Source organism: Choloepus didactylus, chromosome 2 (genome assembly GCF_015220235.1).
Source record: "Choloepus didactylus isolate mChoDid1 chromosome 2, mChoDid1.pri, whole genome shotgun sequence".
In the NCBI taxonomy this organism is placed as follows: Eukaryota; Metazoa; Chordata; class Mammalia; order Pilosa; family Megalonychidae; genus Choloepus; species Choloepus didactylus.
The window spans coordinates 54,053,797-54,071,385 of record NC_051308.1 but is presented as its reverse complement, the minus strand read 5'-3'; the positions used below and the strand labels follow the sequence as shown (position 1 = coordinate 54,071,385).

The 17,589-nt window shown below is 50.2% G+C and overlaps 1 protein-coding gene across 2 annotated transcripts in view; it reads left to right on the top strand.

Annotated features, from left to right (window-relative positions):
- Window positions 1-17,589, top strand: part of RASSF5 (Ras association domain family member 5) — a 68,074-nt gene that overhangs the window by 35,272 nt on the left and 15,213 nt on the right. The window contains exon 1 of one of the 2 annotated variants that reach the window (XM_037824866.1): window positions 2,917-3,463. The exons of the other annotated variant lie outside the window; for it this stretch is intronic. Coding sequence (XP_037680794.1) covers window positions 3,344-3,463 — 120 coding nt within the window. The 5' untranslated portion in view covers window positions 2,917-3,343. Of the gene's footprint in view, window positions 1-2,916; window positions 3,464-17,589 lie in introns of those variants that run through there. 2 annotated transcript variants of the gene reach the window in all.

Here is a 17,589-nt window from a genome sequence, read left to right as displayed (position 1 = left end):
CAAGATTATACATAGTCTAAGGGAGATAATAGATGTTAAAAGAGCTTTCAAAAAGCCCTATTCAGATGTCAAGTTTTCATGTTTGGAATGCCATGGAGCAGCATCCCAAAAGGAACACAGTTTCACTTAGAACTTTTTCTAACCAAGTCTGGCATCTCCTGTGTTGCTCACAAGGAAAGATTCATGCTGAGTCCTGGGGCACGTTGGCTTGTGTTTGAAATGGTTGTTATTAGCTTCATTTTACAGCTGCACATTTTGAATGTGTGGCACTGCAGTTGCTTTGTAGAGGTCTCCACGTGACACCAGGGACACGGTGTAGCCTCAGAGAATCTGGGGCCTGTTTTTCCCTTAAGTATTGGATTCCCACTGAGCAAGGAGGCTCCTTTTGTAAAGAAAAGTGCGTTTCTTCGCTGACAGGCCAACCAGGTATGCCGCCGTTGATGGCCCAAGGCTCCCACAGAGACCCCTCTCTGCAACATTCATCATCTAGCATTAGACTGGATGTGCAGCCTAAACCACCATCCCTGGGGGGAGAAAAACCCAAATCAGCTTCTAAAATACCCATTTGAAGAAAAGATTGCCCCAAACTAAGCCAGAATCTTCCTCCAGTTCTTTAGTGTGAGGTCTTTGTCCTCCCAAACACCCCCTAGCTCATCCCGGCCCCCACCCCAGCTGTCTCCCTCCACTTATCATCTGCCTGCCAGAGGAGGAGGCCGCTACTGACTGGTATTGACAGTTCTGAGCGGGGGATGGCTGGCCGGCTGGGGTGTTTGTGCCTGCCAGCCTGCTGGGAATAAAGACTTTGTGGGAGGAGGGAGCCAAATTGGGCTGCAGTTTGAAACCCTCCTCGGCACTGACAGATTTGGCTAAGGTAGGGATGGAGAGGGTGCCTCAGAAAAGTAACCAGAGCTTAAAATGGAGTTGGCAGCTTTGTGTCTGGGGGCTGAATCTAGCCCTGAGTCCAGCTTGCACTTCCCCAGGACTGAATTATTTCAGAACTGCAGCCAAAAGCCCACAGACTTGGAGAGAGTCTGGGTCACCCCTCTCAGCCACACTTCAGGACAGTCCAGGGTTCACAGGCCATCAGCCTCCATGAACAATGTGCCCCTAGCAATGCCAGGGGCTTTGTTTTCTTTTCCCGTGATGCCAGGCCCCACTACTTTTTTTTTAATGCAATTTTTTTGAGATATATTCACATACTATAAAATCATCCCAAGTATACAGTCAGTTCACAGTATCATCATATAGCTGTGCATTCATCACCACAATCAATTTTTTTGAACATTTTCATTATTCCAAGAAATAAAAATAAAAGTAAACAAGAACACCCAAAACATCTCAAGCTTCTTTTCTACCCCTATTATTCATTTACTTTTTGTTCCCCTTTTTTCTACTCATCCGTCCATACACTGGATAAAGGGAGTGTGAGCCACAAGGTTTTCACAATCACACAGTCACACCATATAAGCTATATAGTTATACAATCATCTTCAAGAATCAAGGCTACTAGGTTGCAGTCCAACAGTTTCAGGTATTTCCTTCTAGCTATCCCAATGCACTAAAAACTAAAAAGGGATATCTATATAGCTCATAAGAATACCCTCCAGAATGACCTCTCTACTCCATTTAAGCTCTCTCAGCCACTGAAACTTTATTTTGTTTCATTTCACTTCCCCCTTTTGGTCAAGAAGATTTTCTCCATCCCACGATGCCGGGTCCAGGCTCATCCCTGGGAGTCATGTCCCACATTGCCGGGGAGATTTATACCCCTGGGAGTCATGTCCCACGAAGGGGGAGAGTGGTGAGTTCACCTGCATTGTTGACTTAGAGAGAGAGCAGGCTCCACTATTTTAAAGATGGAAGAGTGCTCACCAAAATATCCCCATCTGTGCTGAGAGACTGTCTGTCACACCAAGAGTCTCGGGGACCGGCAATCTCCTCGTGTCCTACTATCAGCCTCAGTTTCCTCCTCATCAAATGGAAATAATAGTCTTTGTCTTGAGGCTATTGGAAAAATCGAATGACAGGCACATGTTCAAGCAACGGTAGCTATAACTACTGTTGTGCAAATGTGACTCAAGAAGTTATGGGGGTTTTGCCCTAACTGCTTTGAAGGATTCACCCCTGCACAGGGAAGATGTTCCTTCATCCTATTGGATAGGGAAACGTAAAGGAGCCCTCCTTGATGTTAGGAATGACAAAATCTAGCAAAACCCTTCTTGGCCAGACTGTCAGGAAAAAGCACACCACAAAAACTGGGTGGTGCCTGTAGACCCATTGGTATCCTGTGGTTTCTTGAGGACCAAGTTCTGTGGGTGGGAGGCAGGCACGGAGCTCTAGGGTGCCAGAACTTTGCATATGATTTGCATGTGCTTGCGGGCCCCAGAGGTTTATTTATTTATTTATTTATTTATTTATTTGGCATTTCCAAGTTAAAATACAGCTGCTTCCCCCAGACAAGTTAGGTATGGATTTCTTCTCCGGTTACTTTTCTCCCCACTCTGATCGCACTGGCTCCTTCACCCAGCGAATGGAGTGATGAGGTGGAGAGGGGAGAAGCCGGGAGGGAGGGTCAGACGCTGCTGACCTTATAGCACATTCTTCTCTGGGAACCTGAGCCACCCACCGTGGGGGAGGAGAACGGGAGTTTCCAGGAGGATGGAGCATGATGGAGAAAGGCTAGGGGGGATCTTCCCCTCAGGTCCCTCCTCTTCCAGACCCCCCTGGCACCCCTGATCTGACCTCTGGTGCCCTTGGTCCCCTTGCCCCCGGGGTCCTGTGGCTCCTAGACCAGCGGGGAGGCGCAGGCCCGGGCCTGGAGGAGGGGAGGGGCGCCGTGACAGCCGGGGCACGGCTTGGAGGAACCTTGCGAGAGGAAGTGGCTTCGGAACTCCGCAGCGAGCCGCGCGAGGGGCAGGCCTGGCGAGGGCAGGCGGGGGAGGTGTGGCGATGGCGCTCTGCGCGCCGGGCGGAGGGCGGGAGCCGGCGCCCGGGAGATGAAACCGCAGGTGCCGAGCGAGTCGGGGAGTGAGGCGCGCGAGGGGGGCGCCCAGGTCGACACCCGGTTTTTGCAGCAGCAGCAGCCCAGCAGCGGGGAAGGGAACAGGTCACCTCGCCGCCTGAGCCACTCGGGCCCCGGTGAAGAGACTCGGAGGAAGCCCGCGCTGGCTCTGCCCGGCCGGGTGACCGACTAGCTCCCTGCGGAGGCAGAGCCGATCCCGAAGGGGCTGGGAGCTCGCGCTGCGGCAGAGCCCGGGGAGGGGTCCCCACCTCCACCTACCGCGCCCCGAGCCCGGCCTCTGCAGATGCGCCGGCTGCCTCCGGCCGGGGGGCTCCGGGCTAGATGACGGTGGACGGCAGCATGAGCAGTGGGTACTGCAGCCTGGAGGAGGAGCTAGAAGATTGCTTCTTCACTGCTAAGACCACCTTTTTTAAGAGTGTGCAGAGCAAACACCCATCAAAGGTAAAATAATAATCGGATATAAGGCGCTTTCTTTGGTGGGGCTCTAGAAGGGAAACCTTGCTCCTGGCTAACAGGCAGGATCATGTGTCACTGCTCCCGAGCGGATGGCAGCTGCCCTGAGGACCGCCTTGAACTTGTGCTGAGCAGGCCACCGGGTGACTCTGAGGCCTGGTAGGGACTGGCAGACACTGTCCCGGGCAGTCCTCCTTTCAGCATTTCCTGTCCCCGGACCCTTTCAAAATGGCTCTTCTACAATTTGGGGTCGGTGTGGCTCCTGGATTGACTGCACGTTCACTTGTGCCTGGGAGGGTGACGGGGCAACTGCTCTCTCATTTCCCCCCAAATCCAAGCTTAGAAGTTCTAGGTGGAAAGCGATGGCACCCAGTCCCTCAACAGGCTACATATTCATAGGGTGAGACTTCCGTTTTTTTGTCCAGGGTGAGTGGCCAGAAACCATCTTAAAACACAGTCCAGTAACTTTAGAGAAGTCCAGGGTGTTTATAGAAGCAACCTAAACATCTCTTCTAGGCTGTGGTCATTTTTCCTGCTTCTTAGTATTTTAACTTCCTGGGTTGGTGTGGATAACCTGAAGCAGAGGACATGCACTTGAGAGGTGTTACTGATGGGGTTATATATGTTTCTCTAAAGGTACCACCAGCCTGGGTCCCTGACCACACCCTTCTGATTGATTGCACAGCCACATATCTGCCACATAGGTGGATATGTGTTTGTTTTGTTATTTGAATGAGAGGGCCCTAAGCCAGGTCAAAAGAGCTATTTGTGGACAGAAGTGAGCAGTTCAACTTCACAGGTGTGTGGCAGGCTCATCATTAATTTAGCAGTCTTACACTAGCTAGAATTAACCAAAAACTTCTCCAGGCCTGACTCTGGGGCCTCCTTTGTTAATAATTCATCCTACCTGGAGACTCTGAGTTGGCTGTGTTTTGATGTCAGGCAAATGCACCAGATCTTTCAATTGCAAGAGGTTGCCCAAGAACCTAAGGAGAGGTTTTGATTTTAGTGTTTCAAGGAATCAACTAAAATAGGCCCCTGAGAAAGCACCTGTTTTCTGGGGTACCTCTTCATGAGACTGGAGAGCAGGGGGCAGGAAGCAGGGGTGGCCTCTTCCTGGCTACAGGTAGGGCCCATACGGAACACTGTGGCTGCAGATGGGGGAGGGGTACCACTCTGTTTTAGGGTTCTCTACCACACTGAGCAGAGCTCCCTCCCACATGCTGGCACTTCAGCTGTGTCAGCTCTTTACACCAGTGTTTCTCAGCCTGAGCTGCACACTGGAATCACCTGGAGAGCTTTAGCAACTACTGACCCCTGGGTCCCACCCTCAGAGAATCTGATTGAATTGATCTGGGGTGCAGCCTGGGCATCAGGATTTTGAAAAGCTCCCCAGGTAATTCTGACATTCAGCCAAGGTTGAGAACCATTGCACTAGAGAGTTTTGTTGCTGTCTGGGAAGGAAATGGTTCCTGTTTTTAAAACAAAGTTTAGCTGCTGCTCTAGCTTTCACCACCAGCCAGGCTGTGAGCCTTTGGTCCCAGAAGGTGGGCTCTTTGCATAAGTGGGTGGAGGATCAGGCGCTATAAAGCTGGGATTTCTTTTCCTTGGCAAATGAAAAAGTAGCTGTTTCTGATATTTTTTGGGAGATACAGAAATAGCCTACCAGAAAATACTCTGGGGTGGGAGGGATTTGACTTTTTCCTTGGCCCAAACAGCCTTCTCTCTTCCTTCTTCCCCCAAAACTCCCCTTCCTAGCATCACTACCCAGAAAATGTAACTTTGGTTTCGTGTCAACAGAGACTCTTACTTGACTTTGTTGTTGTCTTGAGTCTATTGGGTATGTGGCCTCTACATATCTCTCTACCTTGTTTTGCCCCAGCCTATAAGCCCCCAAAGGGCAGGAATCCCTTCTGAGGAACTCTTTGTGGAACCCCAGACAGGACAATAAGGTGAAAATGCTTCAGAGAAGGAAGGGATGGTGGGCAAGTCCCCTCTGGTACCTGGCCTTTGCCCAACTTTGGGAAAGCTCTTGACTGAATATTCAGAACTCTCAGGGACAGTTTCCCCAGTACCAGACTCATTTTCAGCATAGAACTCTCCAGGTTGGGAAGGAGGGAGGGGAGGGGGCAAGGTAAGCAAGTATTCAGGTGGGCCTGGCTGGCTGAAGAAGGAGCAGGTTGTAGAGGGTTGTCATGGCTGACTTATGAGCTGGGGAAGCTTCATTTAAGTGTTCCAAAGTCTTTCGTTCTTCTAAGGGCTTTTTCCCTCTTTAATAAAATCCTTCACTCTCTTCAACCTTGGAGCCACTCCTGAAAAGAGTTTTCAAAGCTCTGCCCTATCCTAACCCATTCTGACCTCTAACAATGCTTTTTTACCTGTGTAAAGAGAGATCACATCTGAGCTCCCAAGAGAATTTCTCTTTCCTGTCTCCAAGGAAAGGAGTCTCTGTGTTTCCTGGTTGCTGAGAGACTGAGGCCCCCATTTGGGAAAGGCCGAGGCAGCTTCTATAAATAGCCGTGTCAGAACAACCTGTGGCTGCTGCTCGGACTGTCTGGCTGGAGCAGAGCTACGGAGAGGCCTTGCTGCTGCTCTCGGTGCCCCCACTGGGCAGTCACTACGGCCTGATCTCCAAGGAGTTCCCCAGCCCTTTGGTGCGATAGGGTGGGGAATGGCCTCCTCATCACACAGGGAGGTTGGGGAGCTTAAGCTCTTCCCTGGGCAGGCAGAGGCAGCAGGCCCAGGCCCTGGGCCCTTAGCCGGGACTCGCCTTTCGGAAAATAGCAGCTTCCTGGGGCGGCATCCCTCATTTGAGGGGGGGGCAGGAGACCTTGTTTTGAGTCACATCAGACACAGTTTCAGGAGCCTGAGTGGGGCTCTCTGGGTACTTTCCCCCTTGGCTGGGTAAAATTAGTACCGTGTTTTCCTGGGTTACGCGTGTCAAAATGGGGCCTGTGGTGGCTTGGGGGAGAACCAACCCGTGTGCCTGGCAGTGCAGACCAGGGTCTGCTTTGGTCCCACAAAAGCAGGATTTGGGATGTGCAGGGCTGGTGACTGTGCAGCCAGGCCAGGCCCTCTGGCCATCCCTCCCATCTGCTCCTTTGCGCCTGTTTGGGATCCCCGTGAGTTTCCCAAATGCCTACAGATGGTGGCAGTTTAGGATTTTGGCATCCAAGCAGGGTCACGGGCATTCTGAGTTCTCTCTGCATGTCAAAAAGGCTCTGGGACCCCAGGGCTCTGGAGCCCACCCAGGTTATTGGGGTGAGTGCTCCGAGAACACATTCTGCTTCTTTCAGAATGTCACGGTTGGCAGGGACCCAGCCTAGCCGACTCACTGTTCAGGTGGAGAAACTGAGGCCCAGAGATGTGGAAGGACTTCCACAGACCACACGTCTGGCCAGGCAGAGGGCTCTTCGTCAAGTGCGCCTCTTGGTCTACTGCCACGTTGCAGGCCTTGTCCTCTCAGAGCCTGTTTCCTTGTCTACAGAATGAAAAGACCTAAACAACCTCTTGCAAGGAAAGACCTTGAAAGATCATTACCACCCCTCCACTCCCTAAGGCACATGGGCCACCTTTAGTAGGGGGTTCCCCTCAGCAGTTCCAGACTCTTAAACTTCAAGCACATTTAAGTTCTTGGTGTCTATCCTAAAATACGTCTATACCTCTTGCTGGCTAGTTACCTTCCTATGTGGGGTTTTTTTTTTTTTCTTTTTTTGTGTGGATATGGAGAACAGATGATTGATTATATCTTTGGTTAAATATTATACCTAAGTGCATGTGAAACACTTGCCCATCCCCTCCCCCAATACACATGCACAGGCCTTTTTTGTTCTACACTGACACCACTGCTTCCTGGAAAGTACAAGGAAGATGCAAAAAGGGAGGAGGTCTTAGAGGTCAGGGTACCACACCACTCTCTGTTCCCTTCCTGCACTTGCCCAGCTCCTCTTACCTGGCCAGCCGGCCCATCCCTGGATCGGTCCTCTGTGGTACTGCCAGGGACACCAGCCAACCCTGATGGCCCAACACCAGCCAGGGAAATCCCTACCTCTATGCCAGCAGTGGGCACACCCTGCCCCTGACCTTCTCGGCATGAGAGAAAAGAAAGAAATACTAAAAATAAGTTAGCTCCAAATTTGTCTGAGCAATAAAAACAAAATTAGAATCCTTCAGAACTGTTGGACCATAGAGCTACTTTTTATGTGCTAACTCAGAAGTGTACCCAGCCCAAGACTAATCTCAAAAACCTTTCCATGCCAGCACAGCCATCCGCTGACCTTCCTTCCTTTTAGGGATGTTGTCTGTACCGCACTTCTGTGGAGTCCACTGCCTGTTGCCTGAGCTGGCCATTTGCAGGGCTGCTTTCCTCTGCTAAGACCATAAGCATTTTAAGAACAGAAATCACCTCCTCTTTAGGTATAACCAAAAGTAGGCACTGCCCAAATGCTGGTTGAGTTTAATTTGCTAGGTCTTCTCTCTTGCATCCTGTATTAATCAGGATGAACTACTGTCACAACAAACAACCCTTGATTTACAGTCGTTTAACATAATACAGGTTTCTTTCTCCTGTAAGTCAAGTCAAATTGACAGGTGGGGGCTCAGGATAACACATGGGAGATTTTTATAGGCCAGGTCTGGAAATGGTGTGTTCCTTGCTCCTGCGTGCCATTGGCCAACTCTCAGGCAGGTGACCACACTAACCACAGGGAGGCTGGGAAGGGAAGTACAGCTGTGAGCCCAGGTGGAAAAGGAAACAGGTTGTGGTGACTGTTTAGCTGTCTCTGCCCTGCATCTCTCCTACAGGCTTCTCTGTACCAACTGCCTTCTGAAGTTCTGCTCAGAGCTTTTCGATGAAAGGCCATAACCTCAGTCTCCTTTGACAGCTGTACCTCTTCTTCATCTGTCACTTAGAAGATGTTGTCCCTGGAGTTGGGTCCTGTCTCCCCAACTGGACAGTGAGCTCCTCGAGGATAGATGTTTTTCCTTACTCAGCCCTTCTCCCATTCCTCAGTAACATCAGACCCTTCAGAGTTCCTCAAAGGGTGGTCCCAGCCCCCTGCATCGGAACCACTCAGGGAACTCACTGAAAATGGAGATTCCGGGGCCCTAGCTGGACCTACTGGCTCCCAGTGTTTTGGAGGTGGGGCCCTGGAATTTGCCTTTTTAACACTCACCTCAGGTGATTTTGATATATACTTAAGTCTAGGAACCACCTGTTTAGGAGATATTTGGAAATTGATTAATCCAATTGCAATACAAGGCAAGCATTTATCACAGATTCCTGAGAGGTTTGTGAGTTGTAAATTCAAGTCCAGAGAAATAAAAGGATTTGTCCGTGGTTGCACAGCCATGTAGAGACAGAACTGAGGACTCAGGTCTGCTGAGTCCCTACTCTGAGCAGCTCGCACTGCAAAGTGCTGAACTCCTGTTTCAGGGCTGTTTGGGGGACAGCCCCCCAGATCTTTACTGCCACATGATGTATTGGGAAAAGCACAGAACAGTAAGTCAAGTCCTGGCTTCTCATCCCAGCCCAAGCCATTGACCAAGGGGTTGTGGCGAAGGCACTCGAGCTCTCTGTCTCAAGTACTTCAGCTGCTCCTTCTCAATGATAACTTTTGTAATGAGAGTGTGTCCTTATCTTCTCCCCCGAGAGTCCCTTGCGCCTTTGCTTGGGAGACCCTTTCTACCAGTGTCTCATGAGCGAGTAGGGATTTTAGACATTGGCTCCCAAGTTCTCTAACTTGTACGGACTTCACTAGGATGGGAAAGGAAAGAGGACCTGAATGGCTAAATGGGGCCTGTCCTTCCTCCCTGAGTCCCCTCCTCCAGGACCTGGCACTTATTTAAGGCGTGGTCATTCACACGCTGCCTGGGCCAGCCCCTCCCTCACCCCTGCTCCAGATTCCCTGCCCCCCCTCCCCACCCAACCTTCCATCTTCACTAGTTGAGACTGTATATGGCTGACTCAGCTTTGGCTTTTCTATATAAAGCAATTCCAGTTGCCGTTTGGGGCAAAATCCATCCACCCAAGCAGTGTAGGGAGAAAGGAAGAGTTTATATGTCCGTATCAAGCCCCCACGCTCTCATGTCACACTGTCAGGTAGGCTCTGGATCCAGCTCCCCAGCCTGTGAGCTTAGAGGGGAGGCACCATTAAGCCCAGCCCTGGTATGCAGCCACTTGACTTTCCTTCTCTCTCTGCCCTTAACTTGCCAAGTAACCCCAACCTGGGTGTGCTTTTTAGTCTAGGGGTCTTCCAATGTGGAGAACCAGACCTCCCTCATCTGGGGTTTCCACTTCTGGGTGGCCCAATCTATTCATAAAGAGAGTGGAGACCAAGGCCTGGTCTGGCATATACCCTGGGGAGTATATGACTAGGACAAATTTGCCAAGAACCAGGAACATTTAATTGCAGAGCCAGGAGGAAGAAGAGAAGTAGTGGCAGAAAACTTAGGGTTTGAGTCCCTGAGCCTCTGGCTTCTGTCCTCGGGGCTGTCCTGGTCATTCCTCCCTTTTCTTGTCCTCGGGCCTTAGCTTAGCACTCTCCAGCCTTAATCTCCCATCCCACCTCTCTTCCTGGCTCTGTAACAAAACTTTCCACAGCCTGTCAGCTGTCTCTCCTTGTGTGTGCCCCTCAGCTGCCTAAAATTTAATGTGTTCAGAACCAAACTCCTCTCCTTTGCCCATTACTGACTTCTCTCCCTGTCTCTGTTAAAGGCAGCCCCACCCTCCTAGTCCTCCACCTTTGAAACCTCAGGGGTTTCCACCTGCCCCCTTTAATCCACTCTCGCCGTGGGTTCCACCTCCATAGTGTTGCAGATGTCAGTTCTCTCCTTTCTGTTCCCCACCTTGTCCGAGGTTGGGTGCAAATCCCCTCTCCCCTGGATTTCTCTCCTTCTGTGTATCCTGCATGTGCAGCTGCCAGAGACATATCACCCCTGCATCCCAAAGCTCCACAGGCTCCCCTTTGCTTCCAGAGCAAAGCCCATACCCTGTGTCTTTTGGCCTCAATCAAAACGTGTTTTTAGCTTTCTTACGGCACTGAGCGCCAGAGTGGGGGATACAGGGATGATGTGGTCTCTGCACTTAAAGACCTTATGGCCTCCAGCCAAGTTGGGTAGAGCCTAATAGCTTCTCACTTCCCCATTCATGCAGTATGCCCCATTCCTCGGCAGGGGGACATCCAGGTAGAAGACTCTCTGCATCTGCCTGGCAGCCTCATGCCTTCCCTCGAGACATGGCAGCAGCTCCTGAGATAGGGAGGATGGCGGGGCCACCTCCCAGAATCAAAGAGTTTGTGCATGAATAGCCTGCCAGGGCTGGGGACAGACTGACAGCAAAGCTGCAGCAGCAACCGTGAGGGGTGGAGGGGATGAGCTTGACCTGTGGGGTCAGATGAGACTTTGAGGGGTCATTACAGCCATTGCCCTGTTTCCAAGCAGGCCTCATGTAACCCATGGCAGGCAGGGGAAGTGACGCTGAGATCATCACCCCCATCCGCTCCTGACCCGTTCATCAGTCCTTCCTGGTCCGGGACTGTTTGGATCCCTGCTATGTGTGGGGCTACAAACTCAGAGGCAAAAAAAAAAAAAAAAAAAAAAAAAGGTGGGGAGCTTGGCTATCAAACCAAAAGGTTGGCACAGTCAATGAGGTAACATGTGAAAGAGGGTTAGCCAAGGGTAAGGCCCCCACCCTATGTCATCCGGCTCCAAAAACGCATGCTCTTTCCACTATACGTACAGCTGCTTGGCCGAGACTCAAGTTTTGAAAGGCTCCAACTGAGCTCTGATCACCCACCTCAGCCTCTGGCAACCTGCCATAGGAAGTTGTTTTTCTCATTCAAGCAATTTCCTGACGTTGAAATTCAGACCATTTTTTTTTTTTTCCTGTTCTAATCTCAGGAAATCTGGGTCACCATAATCTATTATCATCATTCCATCAACTTCCAATGCACGAGCCCATCATCATCATTCTCATCCCCTGGTTCTGTCCCCATGTGATGTGGATGACAAGCAGCAGCTGGGGTCTGCACGGCACATTGCAGTAGGGAGTAGGGGGTGGGTTTCTCAGGCTGCAGAACCGAGGTCCCATGTGCCCCCTCTGTGAGTGAGGAACATGATGGAAAGGCAGGAAGGCATGGATAGTGATGACATTCACATATGGCTAGGACAGTGTGGATTTATGGGAGAAAATGCGGGAGTTTGTAGGTTCAGGATATTTAGAGAATGTTTCCAGTTGTAGCTTCAATGTTTCCTTCTCTGTGCTCCTGAAACACCTCGCATAGACTCCTCTCCTGGTCCTCGTCTTGATGGGCTATAATTTTCTAGGGCTGGGACCATATCTTGTTCATCATTGTATCCCCAAATGCCTACATGTTTGATAAAGGAGAGGTGGGCTTGGCAATAACAGGGAGCCCTGAGAGGCATTGGGAGACCCCCCACCCCACCCCAGAGAACACACAAGCAAATGCCTTGGGACAAGGTGTGTGAAAGCTGACCTCAGGACTGTTGAAAGGGAGGCTTGCTGAGATTCTTGATATGAAAAGCATTTTGCCAGTAACTCTGGAAATAAAAATCCCACAGAGTGAGCAGCAAGTGCAAAGACCACTTACCAAACACAGAGGGGTCCCCCCGATCCCAACTGTGATTGCTGAGCTGTGGCCGTGGAGAATGAGGACAGGCCAGGATGGGTCACTAAGTAACCTGCCCCCCCCCCACCACACCTGCTGGCAGGTGTTCTCCTGGTCCTTCCTCAAGGGGCTATGTGAGGAGGTGGTGAGCCTGGCATGACAGATTTCCTCTGTCTGCCTTTTAACAATGGGAGACGGGCAGGTGTGGCAGGAAGGAACTGATAGACCTCTCATTTGCTTAATTTTTTCAATTTGAGCAAGTAGAAAAAAAACCCAGTTTGGTGATCCCAGTGGTTTGGGGCAGTTTCGGGCTCTGTAGGTGGCACCTGGTGGAGTGACCAGGTACCTGCTGCTCAGGGGCCAAGGACCTCAAGTGGGTGTGATGCTGGGCCCTGCGCCTTCCTTCTGTGTGCCCTGAGGAAGGTTGCTGTCCTCTCTAGGCCTCACTTTCTCCTTCTATAAAATGGGAAGACATCTCCCCAGTGGGGAATAAGGGCTGAAAGAAGCCCAGAATTTGCTCATGAGAGCCCCTGGTGAACTCCAGGATAATAAAGGCTGTTCAGAGAAATGCAGATGGATTGTAAGCTGTATCGATCTTTGAGTTGGGGGTGGGTTCGAGATTGCAGTTTGTGGAAGTAATAAGGCTCTGATCACAGAACTGAGAAGGGGCAGGAGTTGGGGGCTGCTGGGAAATGATCAGAATGTGTAGTAATAATAATTAGGCTTGATATGGGTCAGGCATTGTTCTAAGTATTTGATGTGATAGACATATTTAATCCTCACAGCTGCCATGTGAAGTGGGGACTATTATTGTTCCCATTTAACAAGGAAACTGAGGCACAGAAGGGGGTCCAGTAACATGCTCAGAGTCATGCAGTAGTAAGTGGCAGATTGAGGATTTGGACCCAAGTAGTCTAATGCCAGAACCTGTGCTCCTTCCTTAACCACTAGGTTATACTGCCTCCCCTAGACCTTTCTCCAGAAGTATCCGAGTAGCTGATCCAAAAGATGCCCACAAATGCAACTCCGTGTCAGCAGCATTCTTCCTGGAGTCACTGAGGATAGTGCACTTTGCAGGGCAATTCAGGGGATAGAAGAAATCAAAGTCCCTGACCCTGAGTCCATAGGACCCTGTAGAAGTGGGAAGACGTACACATGTGAAAAGACACAAAGCTGCTTAACCATCCAGGACCTGTTTCTGCACCACAAGTTAAGCCCCAAGCACCAGGGCACCAGAAGAGCCAGCGCAGGGTGGGATTAGCAGGACATGTGGCACCGTGAAGAGAGGGAGGACACGTGAAATGGTGAAGAGGTTGTAAGACAAGACCTAGCACCTTCCCAGCCCCAAAGACTGAAGTGACTTCAGGCAGATGGGACTTCCAGGCAGAGGGGAGCCAAGAAGGGCCTTGCTTCCCTCAAGCCAGGCAGGCAAGGCCAGTGTCCTGGCTGCTGGCAGAAATCCCGAGCCTAGAATTTATGGGCAGTGCAGGGAAGCTGGGAGCTGGGTCACTGTCGGAGGCCCTGCACCTCCTATGCGCTGCTCATCACCCTTGAATTATCTGGATCATTGATCGAGCTGGATGCCCTGTGCTGCAGAGAGCCCCTTCTGGAGCTGCAGCCAGAGCGTGATGGGGGAGGGAGGGTGCTCCTGAAGTCAAGGGGTGCCCTCAGTCCTGCAGCCAAGGAAAGGGCCTATAATTAGAACACACTCTTGAGGCCCCGTGATTCTGCTAGGTTTGACTCCATGGCTCCAGGGCAGTTTGGAGTAGGGAAAGATGATTACTCAGGCCTCAATTCTGAGTTGCTCTGCACTTCCACACCAAGCTCTCAGCCTCCATGTCTCACCATGAGGCTCTGAGAGTGGGGTCGCACCCGTGGCAATCTGAGTTCTGTCCACAGTCTGTGGGCCTTCCCGCTTCTCCCCGCCTGCCCCGACTTACAGGGATGGGGGCTCACTCAGGCCACCAGCCCCTGCCCTCTTCCATCCCAGAGGCAGGGGTGTCGTTTAAAATATTTAACAACTGGACAGCATGGGCCTGGGCAGTGAGAATGGCCACCAGCCACAAAAAGCTGGTAATCTAACCCAGTGCCTGCAGATGAATGTCAGAGCTCAGCTTCAAAAAAACTGAAAACTACAGCTCTTGGGGGTATAGTGCTAGCTGCCTGCCTCTGTTCTCACTCTTTAGGCATCTGCCTCTGTTTGGGGCTCACCTGCTTACTGGTTTAGAAATTTGGAACCTGGGTCCAGGGAGAAAACGCTCTGGGGATCAGTAGGTCCCGGATCAGAGATCCTTTTGACAGCCTTGAGAGAGATGCTGTCCATGTACCTGAAGCTCCTCTGCAGAGAAGGCCACCCCAAGATGCTCACGGCCTTGAGGGGAAGGGGACTGTGGAATGTCCAGGAAGGGAGCACAGCCCTCCCCACCAGCCGGGCAGATTAGTGCGGGAAGCAGACACCTCCCATCATGCTCTGGTGCCGTGTGCTGGTGGGTGTTGACACCCATCCCTCCGACATCCCTAGCTTGTGTGAAAAATGATGCCTCCAGCTTAGGGGGCTAGGGTGCAGGGCAGGAGGTTAAATTCTATTGACTATTCCCTGCTCTAGCAATCCTGTTTTCATTCTCCATTGCACCTACCATGGGTATAGTTGATTATTTGTGCAATTATTTATTTATTGTCTTCCTGCAAACTGGAAGTTCCACAAAGACAGAGTCTATCTTGTTTGCTCTATCCCTGGAGTCTAACCCAAGCCTGGCACATAGTAGGATCTCAGTAAATATGTTGACTTAAAGAAGGTTTAGTGGCAATCCCTTTAGGGCACACAGATGCCCAGCACATGATCCCCAACACATGGGAAGACGGTTTCTCAGCTTGTAGGAATTTTCTTATTCTGCTGATTTCAGTATTACAGAGGAAAGTAGCAAATGAAGAAATAATTCGGAGACATGCTACCAAAACTCTCCTTCTGCTCCCCTATGCAATGTCTTAAATTTATCCTGAGAATTTCTTAGCAGAGATAAGAACACTGTGGGGCTATAGGCACTTGTCTGAGTAGCTTGGAAGGGGCTGACTGGGTCACCAATCATTAAGAAGCAACTACTCCAGGCCCCCAGCTGCAGCCAGTGCTCCGTCCATGAGAGGGGCCAGCCATGGCAGAGGGACACACAGACAGGTATCTCCAGGACAGATGAGCCCCAAGGTCTAATTAGCCAAGGCACACTGCTTTCCAGGGATTCATGGCAGTCCTGGGCCCTGGGCAGAGAAAAGAATGTGGAGGACTTCATCACCTTGCATGTCCATCATCTGTCATGCTCTCCCTTCTGCTCTCTTCAACCTCCTGAGCCACTGGAGTGAAGTGGATCACTGAGCTGCCCAGGAGGGCCTCAGGAGTGGTCATAGGCCCAAGGTCAGGCCCATGAAACCTCCCAGCAAGGGCAGAAGGTTGAATTCTATTATAGGTCCCTGCTTCAGTGGACCTGGATTTCCTGGGAGCTGCCTCCAAGAACAAGAGGCTCCAAGACAAATCATCAGCCCTGGCACCAGAAATCCCACAAGCTGTGCTGGCCTGTGGAAGAAAGAGAAGACAGGGAGACTGTTTCCCAAAATCTTCCTTTTGCTTCCATATCCATTTTTCTAAAGGTATATGAGGTTGGAAAGCCTTGACCTTGGCTGGTTGTGACAGGGTGAGGGAAAGCAACGGAAGAGGGCTGGGGAGGGTGGGTCCCTTAAGTGATTTAGGGTCGCCTACCTGAATCACTTAAGGACTCAGGGTGAATGTACGTGATGGACCAGTTCGTCTGGAGGTTCCTTCAGATCTCTGAGCCCAGGATTCTGTGGACCTGAGCTCCCATCTCAGGGGTCCCTGGGTGGCTTTGAGCAGGCATTCTCCAGAAGACCCTCACCTGGCTGCAGCAGCTCTTCTGAGCAGGGCTGGGCGGAGCAGGTCATCCTTAGTATTAAGCCATTTCTCAGTGCGTCTAGCAGGAAAGTGGCCTCGTCCTAGAAAAGAGCCTGCTCCTGAGGTCTTAAACAGGGAGGGCTGACTTGCTTAGAAGTAGGAAGTTGACTCCTTACTTGCTTGGAATATAGAAGGGAAGCTCCCAGCTTTATGGGAAACACATAAAACCAGCTAGTTCCACAGCCTCCAGGTTCTCCCACCTTTGGAATCCTCTTCAAGGGTCTGAAGGCAGCAAGTCCAGCCTTAGAGAGACTGGGATGACATATTGGGACCCACTCACTCTCCTCCCCACCCTCCAGTCCCTAACTCACTTCACAGTACTCTGATTTTGGGTGCTCTGGGAATACAGAGAAGGAAAAGATTCGACCCCTGACTCTGGGGTGTTTGTGGCCTAATGCGGGAGAAAGGCTTGTGTACAGCCACCACTGATATCCAGGGGATGAAACCAGTGCTGTAATAATTGGGGCATAAGCCAGTGTGGTTGGGAAAACACTAATTCTAGGTAGAAGCAGAGAATTGAAGAAGGTGTCTCAAAAGATATGTCAGGGAGGATGGGGGGAATGGGTTGTTTTGTGTGTTCTTTTGTACTTTGATTTTTATATATATATTTATTTATTTAAGTAATGTAAATGTTCAAAAATTGATTGTAGTGATGAATGCACAACTACATGATGATACTTTTTTTTTTTTTTTGGGTGGCATCAGAGCTGTGAAATATTTTAGAGAGATTCCACTTTATCTTTTTTTTTTTTGCATTTATTTTTTTATCTGCATTTTATTGAGATATATTCATATACCACACAGTCATACAAAACAAATCGTACATTCGATTGTTCACAGTACCATTACATAGTTGTACATTCATCACCTAAATCAATCCCTGACACCTTCATTAGCACACATACAAAAATAACAAGAATAATAATTAAAGTGAAAAAGAGCAATTGAAGTAAAAAAGAACACTGGGTACCTTTGTCTGTTTGTTTGTTTCCTTCCCCTATTTTTCTACTCATCCATCCATAAACTAGACAAAGTGGAGTGTGGTCCTTATGGCTTTCCCAATCCCATTGTCACCCCTCATAAACTACATTTTTATACAATTGTCTTCGAGATTCATGGGTTCTGGGTAGTAGTTTGATAGTTTCAGGTATCCACCACCAGCTACCCCAATTCTTTAGAACCTAAAAAGGGTTGTCTAAATTGTGCGTAAGAGTGCCCACCAGAGTGACCTCTTGGCTCCTTTTGGAATCTCTCTGCCACTGAAGCTTATAAAATCTAATTTTAAATGATTTTTTTTAAATGGAGGAAGGTCATATGAAAGTCACCACGTGGCCTTGCTGAAAGGCCTGCCAGGGATCAAAGTTAAAGGCAGAGGATTCCCATATTGGGCTGGTCCCTGCAGACTAAACTGTCCCTTGTCCCACCAGATAAATGACTACTAAGGATGCTTCTGCAGCTGTTGCCCTTCCGAAGCTTATTGTGTGCCTAACATATGCTGACATGGTGCTGAGCACATTCAGATGTGCCAT